The sequence below is a fragment of the Lactuca sativa genome, chromosome 3 (assembly GCF_002870075.4).
Source record: "Lactuca sativa cultivar Salinas chromosome 3, Lsat_Salinas_v11, whole genome shotgun sequence".
Classification (NCBI taxonomy): domain Eukaryota; kingdom Viridiplantae; phylum Streptophyta; class Magnoliopsida; order Asterales; family Asteraceae; genus Lactuca; species Lactuca sativa.
The window spans coordinates 247,881,917-247,902,419 of NC_056625.2; the positions used below are offsets into that span (position 1 = coordinate 247,881,917).

The window sequence follows — 20,503 nt, forward strand, 5'->3', positions numbered from 1 at the left end:
TACAGGTTTTGACACAAAGTATTTTTATACATAAAAGTGTTTTATAAATTTTATCTAGTTGACCGGCTTTTATAAATACATAATTTTCTATCAAAATTGTAAAGTAATTGAGTTATAAAAGTGTATTTATACTCATTAGAAATATCTTTTGCTAAAATCCAAATATACACCATTCGTTAAATATATAAGTAAATCAAACTTATAACAAATTTTTATGGTTCTCATGACCAAAATGTTTTTTATATAAGGATTTTGGATACCAATTTATATAAAATAAAATCATATCACACTTTGTGAAAACATAAAATAGCCAAATTTATCGTTGAAACCTTGTACAAGCATTTGTATAGTTTATATGTAAAACTCATTAGTTTCAAATTTGTAAAGTTTGTAAATTCGTATCAGGTATTAATTAAGTGTTATCTTACTTAATTTGGAAACCGACATTTAACCAGTGGGGCAAACTCCTCCCACATAAATATTGTGTTTTCGTATAAAAACAAAAGGTTTATATAAATAACTTATTTAATGTAAGTTAATAAACCTTAACCAATCGTGTCATGTTGTCAATTAAGTGTTATATAACTTAATTTTTAGTATTGGCATGTATCATTTCGAGTCACAAACTATCCCACTAGATACAGTCTCTTCCAACTAGTATGAGTGAACAAAGACCCCGTATAAACTTATTGAAAATTTTATACGATAACAAAACAAATCTGGGATCTAAGATGAGCCTTTAACTAACACTACAGGCATTCCTGCCCCGTAAGAGCATAATAGATTGGAGGTATGTGTATCATTACTAACATTTTGAATAGTCGTGTAGTCTCGTCATACGAAGTTGCAGCTAGCAACCACAGACGGAGAATATCGACTCGCATAAATCTTTCCATACATTTTATTATAAATATATGCCGTGTGCGCAGATTTACAATATAAGACTCCTCCTGGGTCAACGGTTATAACTTAGAAGATCTTGATCCTAAGTAACGAAAACACCCTTTTCATAAAACTCCCTCTTTCACCCCTTTCGTAAATTTTCTCACACATACACACACGAGAGCTAACCCCCAAACACCATGACCCATAGCTTAGGAAATGATCCTAACTCATAAGGCTTTTACAAACATGCATAGCTCATATAGAGCGTCCAATAGGTGTGATGGAACCTAACAATGTCTAGGAATCCTAATCCTAAACTCTCCGATATAAGACTTTAGAATACTCATAATTCTTTAGTGTTTAGGAACGATTTTGATTTAAGTCTTTTAGTATTTGAGATTCAGAAGCCCTAATATATTTTTCAAATCTTATTGGCTGTCATGACAAAATTCGGGCAACCTAATGGCTATTTTTATAGCATTTTCAAGTTTTCAACTAACGTGAAAACCAACGATTTCCATAATATTCGATAAATTGCATAATTGATATGATATATAATTTATTAGGTAATAATTCCTAAAATTTGAGAATCAATTATGTTATCATATACGACGAATTTCGTATTACAACTAAAATGATTTATATTTTTATAATCATTATAAAAATAAAATATATCATATATTTAGAAATCATTTCTACATGATTATCGAGAGTATAAGAATAATAATTGATTTTCAGTATATTTTCAATTAATTATTATGTATTTGTCTAATTTTCGTTTATCAACTGTTTAAGGCAATGTACATTCCTTTTGTACATAATCATGTTGAATAACATATTTGGTCATATGTATAATGTCTTTTCCTGCTTTCTCATCATATTCATGCATATATATACACGGTGAACTACACTTGCTTCTGGATAGATGTGTGGGACAAAAGGCTCGTGGTACCTGTTGCCCACCCGTCCTTTGAGAACCGTGTGAATAGAGAGTGGGCAGAAAGGAAGGAGGTCCTCCCTTATTCCATGAGATCTAGAAGCACTTCTACAACTTTATCTCTCTCCATGTCCCTAACTTTTTTTGCTTCTTTAGAAGGGGAATGAAGACCTTCTTTAGAAGTTGTTACTCGATCGAAAGGATATAATACATAAAAAAAACCTTAACTTCGCGTACTTTCCGAGGTAACGAGTATTACAGTTTATGATTTGTCGTATAACTTTATCTTTCACTACAAGAAAAATTCGTTTTGGCTACGGAAAAATTCCATAGCAAAAACATGAAATTTCGTAGCTAAAGCCGGATAACTACGGAATTTGCTACGAAAATTTTCAATTAGACTCCGTAGCTTTTTTTCTTGTAGCAAACTGTTTAGCTACAGAATTGTAATTTCGTAGCAATTTTGCTATGATACTTTCTACGACATATATTCGTTGCAATTTGAGTTCCATAGCATTTTCGTCGCAAATTCCGTAGCAATTTTCCATAGCAAATTTTGTAGCAATTTTTCCGTAACCAATTCCATAGCAATGTTTCCGTAGCATATTCTATATTGTTTTTTTCGTAGCCAATACCGTAGCAATTTTTCCATAGCCAATTCCGTAACAATTATCCATAGTAAATTCCGTAGTAATTTTTGCGTAGTAAATTTCGTAACAATTTTTTCATAGCAAATTTCGTAGCAATTGTTTTGTAGCTAATTTCGTAGCCAATTCCGTAGAAATTTTTCCATAACAAATTTCATAGCAATGGTTTTGTACCATTAATTTATAAAATTCGGTATTTGAATTCGACTATTTATATCAATTTCTAGAAATACAATTAATATAAAACCAAAAGTAGTATTTCTATAGAAACTAAAATAAATATCCAACATATCGAAATGCTAGAAATTATACATAAATTGTTATTTGATATATAATATTCTATCATTCATTAAAAAAAGTTTCGAGCCTGTCACAAAACTTAAGTATCACAAGCCAATGTCATCTAAAACCTTGTTCTCGTAGGCATCCTTGTTGGTGGCTCTTCACCTCTCAGCCACAAATTCTTGTCCTGCACCTTCTGCTACATCAATTACCATATGCCCGTTTTCTTTTATTCTTTTCTCTATATATTCAAAAAGACCACCATGCCCTTCAAGATAGAAAGGTGACCCAACCACTCAGGGATTAAACAATAATCAACATCTAGGCTTGCAAGAGCGACATACATTGCAATAAAAATAAGTTATGCATAAATATTTTCAAATTTAAACCACAAACACTAACTTTTATTTAATATTGTTTTACAAAACTTACCACTATTACGTCCCATTAGCTTAACAGGTCCAATACAATTCTTGTTGCTCTCTTCCTCAGCATCTGTTGCATTAATTGAGCGTCGAGTCTCCTCAACAACAGTATCAAATCCAAATGATTTATCAATAATCTATAAAAACAAGATCAAAGTAATGAATTTTATTTTAATCATATGATACAAAGGACTAAAATCGACAATACTTCAATATAAAGTACCGGAATGTCATAATCGATAGTTTTTGCTATCCCGATAACCGCAACTTTAAAACCCCGTCTTCTAATGTAACGCCCTATTCTAAAATATTCCATTATGGACTTCGGAGGCCAAGGCCAGGGGCGTTTTAGTTCTTTTTTAAAACTAGAGGTATTATTCGAGAAGTTTTCAGGCCGGGGTGTGTTGTTATAAGCATAGGGCTTCTCGCCACCTTTCTGTGGATATAAAGTTCATCAGAAACGGATCTAGAATGAAGGAGTTATGACACTTTGAAGATTTGGCATGAACGGACCTTATAGCGAAAAGTTTGCATGGAAGGCCATGCATGAGTGTTAAGTGCACGCGTGTTTAGCTGAGTACGCCCAGCGCAAAGGGGCAAAACATCGCGGGTCCTATAGGCGTACGGGAGTTACGCCCAGCGTACGCTAACAGCTTAAAAACCCTAATTATTGGACAAGCACTATATAAAGGACATTATAGCTCCAACCCTAACCTCCAAATCATCCTCCCCAACCTCAGAAGGAACCCTAGAATGACCCAACCTTCATATTGTGAGATCTTGATCTTGGAAGGCTTATCATGGTGGTTTTAGCTTGGAAAAGAGAAGAGGAAGATTAGCAAGGAAGAACCTTAGAGGCCAGTGCTTATAGATCTGAGACAACACCATCCTCTGGAACACCTGGAAGGTAAAAAGCTCATAACGTTGTCTATGGATGCTTAGATCTAGCATGGGTAGTTATGGTAGTTTTTGGTCCAAAGGTGAAAGCTTTATAGCTTGAATCCGATTTCCAGGTCAAGGGTTGCCACCCTTGGTGCTAAATGACTCCCTATAACAGAAAGTTGATATCTTGAAAGTCCAAATGAGTTCATGCATGAGTTAAGACCTTCTTTCATGGAATTAGAACATGGGTTTTGGAGTTGGGACTTATGTAAGTCATGGAAGCCATAAAGTAAGCAACTTTATGGATTAGGGCATGGAATAAGACCTAGATCTAAGTTTATGGCTCTTGAGTCGGAGTATTAAGCACTTAATGGAAAGTGTCTTAACAGAATGAGTACGCCGAGCGTAATTGCAGGTACGCCCCGCGTACTCTCTAGTAGGCCAGTACGCTAAGCGTACATTAGAATACGCCTCGCGTAACGCAATCAATTGGGCTTATTGCATTTTGGGCCTCGGTGTGGGCTGAGTTGAGACTTAGGATCCTTGGGCCTTATTGGGCCATCAGAATTCAGTTGCTAAGGACAAGGGATTTAGCATTGGCTTGAGTAAGGTCCAATAAAGGATTTTGGGCCCAATATAGCAAATTGGGCCAAAAGTGAGCTTGGAAAGCCTATCTTGTTATTGGGCCTCCAGAAGTTAGATTATGCGCCAAGGTTATAGTGGGGCCCATATGAGGAGATAGGCCCAATTCAGAAAATTAGGCCATTAGTGGGCCTGTAGTGGGGCCGTTGTTGGACTTAGAAGGAACTGAGGGTTTTGGGCCATGCTGTGACCCATGCTATAGTAGGGGTGAAATGGTCCTTTTACCCATAGGAAAATCCCTGTTCTGATTTAGTGTTTTAATTCCTCTGATAGTCGGGGAGCAGCCGGAGCAGCAGTCCGGGATTTCTCATCCAGGAGTTCAGCAGTCAGCATCACGAGGTGAGTTTCCTTTTAGTAGGAACGGGTCTACGGCCACAATGCCGACCCATTTAGTTAGCAGTAGTTCCGGACTTCGGTCCGATGCAGTAGTTCAGTATGCTTGGTGTCTGTGTGATTCAAGCATGTTTATGTGTTATGTGTTCCGAACTTCAGTCCGATGCAGTATGCAGTATATGTGTTTATGCTAGTTGATATGTGTTTATGTTATGCTATGATCAGTTAGTTCCGTACTTCGGTCCGATGCGGGGGACAAGGTCCCAGTTTGTCCGGGCTTCGGCCCGATGCAGTTTTCAGGCTTCGGTCCGATACAGGGGACAAGGTCCCAGTTAGTCCGGGTTTCGACCCGATGTAGTTTCCGGATTTCGGTCCGATGCAGTGGGCAAGGCCCAGTTAGTCCGGGCATCGGCCCGATGCAGTTTCCGGACTTCGGTCCGATGCAGGGGGCAAGGCCTAGTTAGTCCGAGCTTCGGCCTGATGCGGTTTCCGGACTTTGGTCTGATGTAGGGGGCAAGGCCCCAGTATGTGCTTTATATGTTATTGTATGGTATGTGGTAGATTGGGGCAGCTCACTAAGCTTCGTGCTTACATTTTTTAGTTTTGGTTTCAGGTACTCAGTTTTTAAAAGAGGATCTCGGGAAGATTGCAGTGCACACACCATAGCTAGTCAGCCTGGGATGTTTTACTCTGATAATAAGTTTATGTTTGAATTAATACTACGAAATTATGTATGAATTATGATACAATTTTATAAATATGGTTTTAGTAAAGTTTTTAAATAAAGTTTTTGGGTCGTATTTTTGGGATGTTTCAAGTTGGTATTAGAGCCTTGGTTTGAGGGATTCGAGTACACTTTCAGGTGTGTCTGAACTCAAACTAAGGAAACGGTAAAATCTTTCAAAGAAAAACTTTTTCGAAAAGAATTTTTGAGAAAAGAAAAGAGTTTTAGAAAAAGCGAGAAGAAATTTTAGAAAGAAAATGACTTTAAAAAGAGAAAAAGGGTATGGTGCATGCAATCAGCCGAGCTCAAGTAAGTACTCCCAAATTACCCATACAAGTTTATGTTATCAGTTTCAGTTTCAGTAGAACAACATGCTAGTATAGGGCTAAGGATCTAGGAGGATGCCTTATGTGCCTGCTTTATGTGTTTCAGCTTTATAAGAATTGCATGCTAGTATGGAGTAGACAACAGTAGGATAGCCTATTTAGGTTATGTCTGATAGTATGAGCTTAGCATTGTATGCTAATACAGTTTCTCGTTATGAGGATAGAATTGCTAGAGTAGCTTCCTGTGTCCGAATGCTGCTTGCTTTGTGCTTTGTGGGACTCTGAGTGATGGGAGTTAGCCATTAGGTGAATATGTCACATCACATGTGATCAGGGTTGAATAATCTCAGAGTGTTGGATTTGGCCCTGCTGCGCAGCTCTTGTTTGAGTCTAACCGTTGTAGGGACGAGTCTTTTACTTAAAGGATTATCTGAGCCGCGTCATATGTAATGGTATTCAGGTAATGGATAATTGGCATTACAAGAAGGCCTTCAGCAGCTGAGGACTGGTTGGGTTGAGTCAAAGATTTCCCTAGGGCAAGCCTAGGATGAGAGTAGTAGAGATCAGAAGCAGTAGAGTGACTTGGTGGAGTTGAGGTAACTCTTGAGGAAAGTACAGATAGATGTGGAAGGTAGTATGGGCCCGTACTACTGAAAGCAGAGGATCCGTACTCGATTCAAGAATGGTCGAGGCAAACCCAGGAAACTGGTAGAGTATGTGAAAGATCTCCCAACAGCGGTGTGTATATTGATCAGTAATGTGTTATGTTTTCAGCATGGTGACGTTGCGTGAGATATCAGTTAGCAGTTCAGGTACCGGAGAGGGATCTAGCTCGGGCTTTGGAGCCAGACAGTTTGATGATCAGATGTGACAACCCGATATTTTAACTCTTTGTAATGACCAAAATGGGTCAAGTATTGTAACCACTTCTGAGTAATAAAATTTACTTTCATAATAAAATATACAAATACTTCTATTTAATTTCCTTCTATGTTTAAATATCTTTGAACCATGATCGTACGTGAAAAGAACGCCCAAATCCGACTTCATATAGCGAAGTTATGATTTTTCCAAGTTCGGCTTAGCAACAGACAACTAAAAACTCGAATCGGAGATCGAGCGACTTTTGGCCGGAATGACCTAAACGAGAATCGAAGGTCTCGACAATGGTATTCCAGCGGTAAAAAGTCTGGCAAAAACCGACATCAGATAAAGAAGTTATGAATTTTCAAAGAAATTCCTTAAACACGATGGGTTTATAATAATTAATAAAAAAATAATTTCGGAATTTGCCGACGGAGTCTAAACGAAAGTTGTAGAGCGTAGTCTCACCTACGCGTCGATATAAAGACCATCGAAAACGGAGTTCGTATGAAGAAGATATGAATTTTTGAAGTTTATTAAATAAATTAATTATTTATTTAAATCAAAATTCGGACATTATCCGAAGGGGAGTCAGCGTCCTCATCCGAGGTACGTGCTGTGTACCCCTGTACGCCCTGCGTAACCGAGAGGATTGGCCTCTGATCGTCCACATCGCCCTATCCGAAGAATCCGACCCGTCCGACCCGTCCGAAGCGCCGACCCGTCCGACCCGCTGTCCCGTCCGACCCGCCGTCCCATCCGACCCGCGTACCCAGCAACCCGTCCCATCCGAAGCCGAGGCAGTCGAGGCTTCGGTCATGCATGACGTACTCGTACGCGCTGCGTACGAGTGTACGCCCCGCGTACCGAGGTAGACCAGCCTTACTATAAATAGGATGCGAGGGCTTCCAAGAAAAGGGCTCAAGTCCCGAGGGTCGATTTTACTCCCGAGATTCCCGAGAATCCCGAGAAAAATCCGTTTTCCGAGACGAAACTCTGCCCGGTTTTCCATCTCGCTTTCTTCAATCAAGTGAGTTCATACCCCTTAATTTACCTTTTAAATGTTCTATAAATTCTTTTATATGCTTTCAAGGGGGGGGGGGGATACAAGTTAGATACTTATTGTTATTGCTTCGATCACATGTGATTGCATTAATCACATGTGATTAATAACTAGGGAAACCAATGATTTTATCACTGTTCAAACTGTCTATCAACTGTTTTACTCCAAAATGTTTTCCAAAACCATTTACTTTTCAAATTTATACTACAAATGTGATTTAATCAAACGTTCCTTATACTTAAACTGTTTTAATCAAATCTATGCCTTCAAATTGTTTTATAGATTGACATCAAGTCGATCTTTCTTTAAAAATAATACTTATGTTTCAAATGTCTTATAAATACTTATTTATGCTTTTATATTATAAATTGCATGCCCGTATATGTATAGATGTATAAATAATGTTTAAAGGGCTTAGGAAGGCCATCTACCCTATTTCCTTTTTCTCGATTTGGATGTGGTCTAGTGGGATTTAGGGTGACCATCTGAAAGTCGTTTCCATATTACTTATATATCATATATACATGTATAGACATAAAAGTACTTCCATATTCATACTTATCAGTACATCAATAGTTAGTTACCATCGGGGTAACACAAGTACATATACAGCTATACTAGAAACAAGTACATATACAGATATACTAGAAACAACTACATATACAGCTATACTAGAAACAAGTACATATACAGATATACTAGAAACAAGTGCATATACAGCTATACTAGAAACATGTACATATACAGTTATACTAGAAACATGAACATATACAACTATACAAGAACGAGAAACATTACATATACATGAATACGTTAACAATTGTGATCCGCTGTATCGGAGCATGCCTTAAATGTCATGGCCCGAGTTGTAGCCAGAATTCTATTGGAGGGAGAGCGTGAGTTTGCGTATAGATCTATACTGGATTGACTATCCTACACCTTGCTGCTAGCTACAGCCGGACCTGCAGGTCTGCGGGTGCCAAACGTCATTTTTTTTTATTTACGACCATTCATTATGTCGTTGTTACCAGTCGATAGCATGGTGCAATTTATCACATTATACCTTAATATAAATCCGGTTTAAGGTAGTAGTATTTAGTACAATAGTAGTCTTATTATACAAAGCTACAGTACTACAATGATTTACCCATTACATATTTTAGTGATAACCTCACTTAAGCATTAATGTACAAACTATATTTTTAACAAATGATAGTTATACTTGGGAAATTACACACTTTTACAACAGACAAGTTTACAAAATAGTTTAGCCTTGATAGAAGGTTACTTTTATAGAAAATATAGGATTTTCTGAGAGATTCAAACTTTTACAAACACTTTCAAACATTTACTTACATTTTCACAAACTTATACATTGAGACAGGTTCAAACGTTTTTACAAGAAACATTGACACTAAAATACTTATGAACTCACCAGCTTAATGCTGATAAACTCTTTCAAAATAACTTGTATTCTCAGGTCATCAGTAGACAGGTACCGAGGCCAGCTTTTGAGAAGATGGAGTGCATTCAAGACCCATCATATTATTATTTTGATTTACGTTTTATTTTTGGTGTCTAAAACTGTACAGAACACGCTTGTATTAAAATTATATATTTAATGCAATGGATGATGTTGGTTGCTTATTTACATTTACTGTGTTATGATTACTTTACATGACGTCCTCCGCCCCAGAACGTTTCCGCCGTTCTTGGTTTTGGGGTGTGACATCAGATGAGGGATTTCATTTCCGCAGAGATTATGTGAAACATCATTGATCAGACTCCAGTGATTTTCTGCTCGGTTAGAGAGGCCATCATGGAGCTTATGGACAGTCATCTTAAGGCCTTTAGGGTCGGGATAGTTTCAGGACAGATTAGGGCTCGTCTAGAGTCTGATGCTTATGGAGTTCAGGGATACATTAGGGAGGGAGTTCCCATTTTTAGCTCTTACCATCAGGGAACAGGTGTGTGTGGGGCAACCTGTCTCCAGGGGGGACCTCTGCATGATTGGATAATCAGGGAGGTTTCGCGAGCCACTCGCGAGGAGTTGCCCGGCATGGTCATGAGGACCACTGGTAGGTTGACCGCGAAGCTTCAAGATCAGATAATGGTTGTTCATATGATGGATGGGGTTGACGGGGTAACGCAGGAACGAGAGACGAGCAGGGAGTCGGAAAGGAAGAGGAAGACGGATGAGACTCAGGTATCCCCGGGTTCGGTCAAGAGACCCAAGGGGTCGGATTTGAGATCGAGGGACTACCAAAGCCACAGTCGATGCGGGGAGTGTGTAGGACGCACATGGGTGCATGCAGGAGTGATAGTGGTGATTCAGTCTGCTTCAGGTGCGGTCGGATGGGTCATTTCAGCAGAGATTTTACCACTACCATCGTCCAAGGACTTGACCCGATATGTTTCCATTGTAGTCAGAGGGGCCACAAGAAGGCCCACTGTCCGAGTATGTATGCAGCAGGGCAGGTGATAGCTCCTGTCCCTGTGACTTCGAGAACCACCAGCGGTGGTCGGGGTCGGGCAAGGGCGCCTACGGCTCGGAGCAGAGTGTACCGGTTGATTTCAGCAAGATTTCAAGCAACGTCGAATGTTGGAGGTATGTATCTTTTACCTTCCTATCAATTATTATTTATGATTTTATTGTTATATTACCGCAGTGATATTAATAAGCATATGTATTGGGTTATTATATTACCTGCTTGAGATTGAGTTATATGCCAATTACATACCTTGGAATTAGAGTGGTAAATTGGAGGTCATCCCCCCTAGATCAGGTTGTTTCAGATGCAGTAGTTGTAGCAAGTGTGTGGAAGAATCAATAATGCCTCACTACTTTCGAAAGGTGTCATGTGGGATTGATCAGTTATATCCTCAGTAGTGACGATTTAAATCTCCTAGTGAAGTAGCTAGCGGATAGTAGGAAAGTGAGTTGGGAATGTTTACCCTGAACGCAAGTCCTCGGGATGCAATCACCCAAGCAAATTCAGTGAAGGATTGAAGAGTGCTAAGTTAGTTATCAGGAATGGTTTGGATCTGGTAAGGGTTAATTGGAGCGCCAACAGAGGTAATCATGGGCGGGCAGCGGATCGCCCCTTTTCATGGAAGGAAGATTGGGGAATCCTTTCGACCAGTGAGCAGTAAGGAGTTAGCCGGATCCAAGTGGGGGAGAACCCTCCGAGTATACAAGGGTAAGAGTACATAGATCCAGAATGAGTACACGGCCTCTGAGAAGAAAAGATAGTAGCAGCAATTGATGGATTGAGGAGTTCAGGATTGGGAGTTTGAGGAACCTCCCAACAGTTAGTTCATGTATTCAAGATGGTTAGTAGCTGGTTGGGAATCCAGGTTGGAGGACCGCCTGTAGGGCTCTAATGAGTCGGAATAAGGATCTTGAGAACAGTTAGCAAGAGATGCTTCCGTGTTAGTAGTCAGTAGCAGAGACAACATGCAGAGCATGGTAGAGCGGCAGGAAAGCCAAACATTTTTTTCAGCAGCAGTCAGATAGTAGTAAAGTGTTGTATGTCTGCAGGGGTAGCCGTAGCATTCACTAGCAGTCAGATAGTAGTAGAGTGTTGTAAGTCTGCGGGGGGTAGCCGTAGCATTCACTAGCAGTCAGATAGTAGTAGAGTGTTGTAAGTCTGTGGGGGTAGCTGTAGCATTCACTAGCAGTCAGATAGTAGTAGAGTGTTGTAAGTCTGCGGGGGTAGCCATAGCATTCACTAGCAGTCAGATAGTAGTAGAGTGTTGTAAGTCTGCGGGGGTAGCCATAGCATTCACTAGCAGTTAGATAGTAGTAAAGTGTTGTAAGTCTGCGGGGGTAAACGTAGCATTCACTAGTAGTCAGATAGTAGTAGAGTGTTGTAAGTCTGCGGGGGTAGCCGTAGCATTCACTAGCAGTCAGATAGTATTAGGGAGTTGTAAGTTTGCGAATGTAGCCAGAGCATTCGTCAAGTTAGTAGTCAGCATGAGCGCATTGTTTGGACGCGGGGGAAGCAGTAGTACCCACCAGTTCGGGTGCAGCAATGAGGATACGGGAATCCACGGGTTGGATTTCGGATTTCCCAAATGGTTCAGTTATGGTTAAGGCGGCGATTTGTCAGTGGATCGTCACCACAGTTATGAGATCAGGCAAGCAGTGGACCGCTTGGGTTCGTGTATGTTATGAGCTACCGTTAGTCTGGGAGCCATCATTTTAGTCTTGGATTTGATGATGTCAGGATTCGACGTGGACCCAGTCGGTTGGATCGGGAGGTTGTTAGAGCCACAGTGTCAGGATAACTAGTGGAAACTAGTTCCAGAGAAAGATTTCGTTCAGAAGTCGTGGGAGCGACAAAGTGAGGAGTCCTTGGACTCCACAGTTGAGTTGGAACTTGGGGTTGCAGATAACCGACAGCTGATTGGAGACCAGGAAGGTCTTGAGATATTTTGGGAAGCAGCCATATAGCAGTTCAGTGTTTCAGGCGGTTCAGCGTTTCAGTCAGTTTAGTGTTTCAGTCTGTTCAGCGTTTCAGTCAGTTCAGCGTTTCAGGCAGTTCAGTGTTCCAGGCAGTTCAGTGTTCCAGGCAGTTCATTGTTTCAGGCAGTTCAGTGTTTCAGGCAGTTCAGTGTTTCAAATAGTTCAATGTTCCAGGCAGTTCAGTGTTTCAAGCATTTCAGTGTTCCAGGCAGTTCAGTGTTTCAGACAGTTCAGTGTTGCAGGCAGTTCAGTGTTTCGGTTAGTTGCATTGTAATGGCCAGTGTTAATTTTGTGTTGGGTTGCAAGTGCAGGCAGATTCGTTGGACCAGGGTGGTCTCAGTGCATCCGGTAGTCGGGTGAGGGGCAACAGGATTTTCAGTTAGTGGTAGTAATGACAAAGGAGGTGGATAGCTATAGGAGGTAGCCTTTGGAAGGCCAGAGAACGTACGAAGAAAAAGGGAGGGGGGGGAACCCAAATAATGTTTAGCCTAAGTACTCGGGGATTTTAACCGCAAGGATTACGCCATCCTGGCTGACCAGGCAGAAGGTCAATAGGGTTAGAGTCATCAGGTAGAGTGTTAGAGGTGGATTGCAGGTCAGTTGACCATAAGTGAACTTCGAGGATGAAGTTTAGTTTAAGTGGGGGAGAGTTGTAACGCCCTATTCTAAAATATTCCTAATTCTTGGACAAGCACTATATAAAGGACATTATAGCTCCAACCCTAGCCCCCATATCATCCTCCCCAACCTCAGAAGGAACCCTAGAATGACCCAACCTTCATATTGTGAGATCTTGATCTTGGAAGGCTTATCTTGGTGGTTTTAGCTTGGAAAAGAGAAGAGGAAGATTAGCAAGGAAGAACCTTGGATGCCAGGGCTTATAGATCTGAGACAACACCATCCTCTGGAACACCTGGAAGGTAAAAAGCTCATAAATTTGTCTATGGATGCTTAGATCTAGTATGGGTAGTTATGGTAGTTTTTAGTCCAAAGGTGAAAGCTTTATAGCTTGAATCCGATTTGCAGGTCAAGGGTTGCCACCCTTGGTGCTAATTGACTCCCTATAACAAAAAGTTATTATCTTGAAAGTCCAAATGAGTTCATGCATGACTTAAGACCTTCTTTCATGGAATTAGAACATGGGTTTTGGAGTTGGGACTTATGTAAGTCATGGAATCCATAAAGTAAGCAACTTGATGGATTAGGGAATGGAATAAGACCTAGATCTAAGTTTATGGCCCTTGAGTCAAAGTATTAAGCACTTAATGGAAAGTGTCTTAACAAAATGAGTACGTCGAGCGTAATTGAAAGTACGCCCCGCGTACTCTCTAGTAGGCCAATACGCTAAACGTACATTAGAATACGCCCCGCGTAATGCAGTCAATTGGGCTTATTGCATTTTGGGCCTCGGTGTGGGCTGAGTTGAGACTTAGGATCCTTGGGCCTTATTGGGCCATCAAAATTTAGTTGCTAAGGACCAAGGATTTAACATTGGGCTTGAGTAAGGTCCAAAAAGGGGTTTTGGGCCAAATATAGCAAATTGGGCCAAAAGTGAGCTTGAAAAGCCTATCTTGTTATTGGGCCTCTAGAAGTTAGATTATGGGCCAAGGTTATGGTGGGACCCATATCAGGAGATAGGCCCAATTCAAAAAATTGGGCCATTAGTGGGCCTGTAGTAGGGTCGTTGTTGGACTTAGAAGGAACTAAGGGTTTTGGGCCATGCTGTGACCCATGTTATAGTAGGGGTAAAATGGTCCGTTTACCCATAGGAAAATCCTTGTTCTGATTTAGTGTTTTAATTCCCCTGATATTTGGGGAGCAGCCGGAGCAACAGTCCGGGATTTCTCATCCAGGAGTTCAGCAGTCAGCATCACGAGGTGAGTTTCCTTCCAGTAGGAACGGGTCTACGGCCACAATGCTGACCCATTTAGTTAGCAGTAGTTCCGGACTATGGTCCGATGCAGTAGTTCAGTATGCTTGGTGTCTTTGTGATTCAAGCATGTTTATGTGTTATGTGTTCCGGTCTTCAGTCTGATGCAGTATGCAGTATATGTGTTTATGCTAGTTGATATGTGTTTATGTTATGTTATGATCAGTTAGTTCCGAACTTCGGTCCGATGCAGGGGACAAGGTCGCAGTTTGTCCGGGCTTCGGCCCGATGCAGTTTTCAGGCTTCGGTCCGATGCAGGGGACAAGGTCCCAGTTAGTCCGGGTTTCGGCCCGATGTAGTTTCCGGACTTCGGTCTGATGCAGTGGGCAAGGCCCAGTTAGTCTGGGCTTCTTCCCAATGCAGTTTCCGGACTTCGGTCCGATGCAGGGGTCAAGACCCAGTTAGTCCGGGCTTCGGCCCGATGCAGTTTTCGGACTTCGGTCTGATGCAGGGGGCAAGGCCCCAGTATGTGCTTTAGATGTTATTGTATGGTATGTGGTAGATTGGGGGAGCTCACTAAGCTTCGTGCTTACAGTTTTCAGTTTTGGTTTCAAGTACTCAGTTTTCAAAAGAGGAGCTCGGGAAGATTGCAGTGCACACACCATAGCTAGTCAACCTGGGATGTTTTACTCTGATAATAAGTTTATGTTTGAATTAATACTACGAAATTATGTATGAATTATGATACAGTTTTATAAATATGGTTTTAGTAAAGTTTTTAAATAAAATTTTTGGGTCGTATTTTTGGGATGTTTCATCTAACTTCCTGTATAAATACAAAAAGTTTACACTTTCCTTCATTAAAAATAACTAATTATGTTTCAGTCTTTAATATCATAAGAAAATAAGAGAACAAACCTCATACATAGCATATGCCCCCTTTTGTGTTCCATCTCCACCTATTATATAAACCTAAAATACACAAAAACATCAAGTTTATATTATATATATGTCACAAAACTAGTAAAATTACTTGTTTTTGGTTGTTTTATAATAACCTGATTAATTATGGGATCTTCAATGCTATTGACTATCTTTTTGTTATCATTGCCACCTCTTGATGTCCCGGTTATGGTGTCACCTTGTTTATGAATGTAATTAGCAACTTTAGGTGTTCTAATTGTTGGAGTAGTGTCTAAGCCCGTAACTATATTTGGTATGTACTTGACCCGGTTATGCATGGTCCTTTTGGGTTGCTTTCTACAAAGAAACTTGACAAGGTAATTTAAGAGAGAATTATGATTTATTTATATATTATAAAAATAATATATTAAAGGAGAAATCATATTTATTTAATTAGTATTGGTCATCAATTAATTAGGAATTAATTTGGTGGTCAAAAGAGATTAATTGAATAAAGGGGGTATAAACTGTCAAATGTATGATAGTTGAGTTTTAGGTTAAGGAAACCTAATGGGCTTAAGGGGGAACGAAATTATGATGGGTATCCATCATATTTTCGTCCAAGGGCCTTATTCTAGAAGGTTCCATGGGCTGCTTGGTGGCTAAGCTGTCCATTAGGGTTTAGAGTGAAACCCTAGTAACCTGTAAGTATAAATATGACCCCTAGGGCATGAATTCGGCTACCACTTGATTCTAAGAGATCCCTAGGCCGATTTCTAGCCTCTCTCTCCCTCGCTCATATTGCCTTCTTGCTTGTGGGGTTTGTGAACCATTAGAGGAGTTGCATTTGTGACTCTAAGCTCAAGAAAAGAAGAAAGAGAAGATCTAAGCCAACAATTGAAGAGGTAAACATCTAGATCTGATTCTATATGTTAAATTTAGTTGTTTATATGCTAGATTAGGGTTTGTAAGTCTTGGAATCAAAGCATGTTCAATAGTGAAACCTAGATCCAAGCATTAGGGTTTGCATGAGCACATAGGAATGTTTCTTATGCCTAAAATTCATCACTAATGGTATTGTATTTCTGGAGTAAAATCCTCTATATCCACCGTGCATATGAATTAAAGTAGTATAAAATTAAGATCACACTAAAAAAATATACATATAAAATTAAGATCACACTAAAAAAAATATACATTGAGATGTAATGTGATGCAAACATATTTTCTTATCAGAGTTTGGAGTTCTTGTTGACATCGTCACCTGTTATTATTATATAAAACAATCATGACAAAAATGATTAAAAGACTCCATAAATAATTCATGGTTTTTTATAAAAAGAAGTATCAAAGGGTTCAAAGACGACACACCTTATCAACAACTTGGAAGGCATAATAAAATCTCACACCAAATTGACCAATCAAATTGTTGTCTAAACCATTATCTTTGCTATTTTGCCAAATACAACGGTTAGTGCAAGTAAATTATTTATAATTATCATAATAAAATATTGATATATGTTAATAAAAGCATCTAATGTATGGAAATTAGCAATTTTTCATTTAAACTTTCAATTAAGATTCTTAGCTTACTGTATGGTTATTATTCTATTCTCTTGATCATTTTAATGTGTATATCATTTCATAAGCATCCTCCAAAAGTTATTGATCAGTAACACTGAGTAATCGAAGGTTGTCCAAGGCATTACTTTGGTTGGCCTATGCGTATTATGAGGCACTATTCATAGGTTGTAACATGTAAGTTCTTTATGATCAAGAATTTAGGTCTTCCTTCCTCCAGGCTCCAACTATATTCCAATGAGTTTTCTTATAGATTAACATATACATCAACATTTCATCCTAATATGTCCAACTGAAAGACAATTGAGTTAAACAAGGTGCTACAAGTAACGCTATTCAATCAATAACACACGAAAAGTAGCATGACAATGCTACACAAAAGGTCATATTAAGGAAATATGATTAATAAAACTCGTTGTGAATAATAATATAAGATCTATTTTCTAGTTCCTAAAGATATACTGTATTTTTGTAATATAGTGTTCTTCATAACTTGGAAGAGGCTACATACAAATTATTTTATTGCAAATCCACAAATTCAGAATTTTATTACAAATCTACCAATTCAGAATTAAAGTTCCTTACGACCTCATGTCATGATGTAAGATCAAAATAACAATAGTAGTCGATTACAATCCTAATTCCGAAGAAATTACAAATTATATCGTTATAACAACAATTTAGTAGGCATAATTCAACTCTTATTCAATGTGCTTTGAATAAAAAATCGATTTTTTAACAATTTTAATACCAATCCGATGTAAAAACCTAATTCAATTGGCTTATTGGACTACAATCGGAGAGAGAGAGAGAGAGAGAGAGAGAGAGAGAGAGAGAAAGAGAGAGTACAATTTTAGGTTGAGGGAGGTGAGAATTGAACGGTTGCTAGACTGGATCTCAAGGACGTCCCTTCCCTCCGCCATTTGATCGATATCGTTTCTCGTTTGAGATCAACAACCTCGTTGCACAATCACATGTCGTCGTTTCCTTTAAGATCCTTAATTACACCGTGGATGTCTGAGATGTTCGGATCAAATTCGCCACCGAAGTCATAGATACTCCTTTTCATACGTGATCGTCTTATGCTACTTCCAAATGTGATACATATGATATGATTTGGGGAAAATTTTGCTGCTTCCACCGAAGTCAATGAGAGAAAACGAGGGTTACTGCAATGATTTGGGGGAAAAGTAGCTTAGGTAAAAATAAATAATGAGACGTAATATATATATATATATATATATATATATATATATATATATATATATATATATATATATATATATATATAGTTTTTATTTATGTAAATGAAGAAAAATTCATATCTTTTTAAATTACGATGATATCATTTTCTTCTTTTGTTTTAAGATTCTTACTAGTTTCCTTTTAAAATAATTTTCTATATTTTGCTACGGGAGAGATATTACGTAGCTATTTAACTACGGAATAATTCGTAGAGACATAACTACGGATTTTGTTTTCGTAGTTATTTTGCAAATTCTAAAACCAGTCGTATACACAAATAACTATGAGTAGCCTTTTCGTCACAAGTTTCATGGTAGATTAACTACACAATTTTATTGTGTAACAAATTTTCATAGCAAAATAACTATGGATTTCAATTTTGTAGCTAACTAGCTACAAATTTTGATTCCGTAGCGAATTTTCTAGCCAAGTATCTACGGATATGAATTCTATAACAAGTTCCGTAACGAATTAGCTACAACCGAAAATTATGTAGCATATTTTATAGTAAAATAGTTACGAGTTTCGATTTCGTAACAACTATTCATGATTCAGCTACGTAATGCAATTCTGCAGTCATTTTCGTAGCAAATTACCTACGACCAAGAATTTTGTAGCATATTTCATAGTAGAATAGCTACCAATCTTGATTCCATAGAAACTTTACGTAACTATTTAGGATTTAGCTGCGGAATGCAATTTCGTAATCGTTTCCGTAGCATTATAGCTACGACAAGTCATTCCGTAACATATTCCGTATTAAAATTGCTACGGATTTTGATTCCGTAAAAATTTTCCGTAGCTATTCATGATTTTTCTTGTAGTGTTTATATCAATCTGCATAAAATCTTGTGATTTGTATTAATATTAATTAATAAATATATCACAACAAAGTATAATTAAGTCAATTATAGCATTCTACTATAACTTATTTAATTTATTAATGATTTATACATTTTAGATTATAATTTCATGAACTTATGACCAATATAAAGTATGATGCTATTTTGTGTATAAAACTTTGAAAATCATCAAAACTTTAATAGACAATCATGTATTCTCTCCGAAATATTAAAACTGTAAAATAGGGGTCGTAGACACTCACATTCGATGTGTGATCTCGATCTAGTCTCGGTTTTGGTGAAGCTTCACGTGAAAAACCACATCTGGACACCCTTTTGAGTTAAAACAAAGCATGGGGCTATTTTATAATATTTGAAACCAAAAGTACTTGTTTTGAACTACTTACATCAAAAGGGATGATTTGTAATTTATCTAACATCAGGGATTGTTTTGTGATAAATTAAATCTAAAAGGAATTACTTTTGTAATAATTCACATTAAACGGAGCTGTTTTGGTCTTTTAGTACAAAAGAAGGGCTGATTTGGTTAACAATACAAATAATGGGGCTATTGATCAAACAATTACAAGGGGTGGTTTTTGCTCTTTTAAAACAAGGAGAGGGGCAGAAGAATGAACAAAGCAAGGAGGGCTAGGGAGGTCGATCTCTGGTGACCTGTGTGGTTAATCTTCGTCTTCACTGATCGGGATAGGAAAACACGAACAAAAGCAGCAAAACGAGGTGGCGTGTTGGAGGATTAGAAAATCGTGAGGAGGAAGCTATGTCTCCGGTTCTTGTCTGATCGGAGAAGAAAGAACAATCGAACGAAAGCAGGGAAGAATGAAGGCAACGAGGATAAGTCACCCATCTCCGGCGACCCTCTGAGGGTTTATTTTTTTTTTTTTTTTATTGATCTGACAGAAAACGCAAAGAAGAGGGCAAGGCAGATCGGAGATATCACAACAGAGAGAGGGTGTCTGTGGGTGGGGTATTACGACAAAAGAGGGTTAAGGGGGGTGGTCACAGTTGAGATTTATGAAGAAGGAGGCGGAGGAGCTTTGTCTCAGCCGGAATGGGAGTCGCCGGTAACCTCTTCCTTTCCGGTGAAGCTTGAAACGATGAAGGGTATTAGAGAGAAAAAGAGATTTTTGAGAGATAAATGAATTGTCAGGAAAAATGGTAGTTACTTTTGAAGGGCATCTAAAATTCTCACAGACTAGATATTTTGGGTAATAATTCAAATGATATATATTTCATATATTTCATCGGTTTCAAAATTATTGTACATATTAACGAAATATGAATCACGTTAATGTTATATAATAAAATGACAGTTTTGTCTTTATTTTATATTTAATGTTTTATTAAATTTTTAGTTAGTTAAATAATAATTATGATATTTTGGTAAAAATGTTTTTATTATTCGAAGTGAATTATTACTTACAGACAAACCAAAAAAGAAAAAATAGACTATAATTTTGGGATGGAAAAATATTTATTTATTTATTTTGTGGTGTCGTTTCGTTTCTTGATTTGCATGTCAATAGATCCCAACATATGAATTTTTTTCCTAATGTGCCTGCT

General features: G+C 38.3%; 1 protein-coding gene across 1 annotated transcript; it reads right to left on the reverse strand.

The window, feature by feature from the left end:
• Window positions 1-8,566: 8,566 nt before the first annotated feature.
• On the reverse strand, window positions 8,567-20,120 carry LOC111918454 (ATP-dependent 6-phosphofructokinase 6-like). Its single transcript, XM_042900381.2, has 5 exons — window positions 19,183-20,120; window positions 17,682-18,001; window positions 15,407-15,608; window positions 15,267-15,320; window positions 8,567-8,980 (listed from the first exon to the last, which is right to left on the reverse strand). Exons 2-5 carry the CDS (start codon window positions 17,753-17,755, stop codon window positions 8,957-8,959), a joined length of 354 nt encoding a protein of 117 aa, XP_042756315.1. The 5' UTR covers window positions 17,756-18,001; window positions 19,183-20,120; the 3' UTR covers window positions 8,567-8,956.
• Window positions 20,121-20,503: the final 383 nt, after the last annotated feature.

Bases quoted from the DNA above. Each gene is read 5' to 3' on its own strand.
- LOC111918454 (XM_042900381.2), bottom strand. From the start codon at position 17,755: ATGGCGGAGGGAAGGGACGTCCTTGAGATCCAGTCTAGCAACCGTTCA. The intron at 15,321-15,406 runs GTTATTATAAAA...TGTGTATTTTAG, and splicing joins AAGATCCCATAATTAATCAG to GTTTATATAATAGGTGGAGA. The intron at 8,981-15,266 runs GTTTGTTCTCTT...TGGCACCCGCAG, and splicing joins GGGCATATGCTATGTATGAG to ACCTGCAGGTCCGGCTGTAG.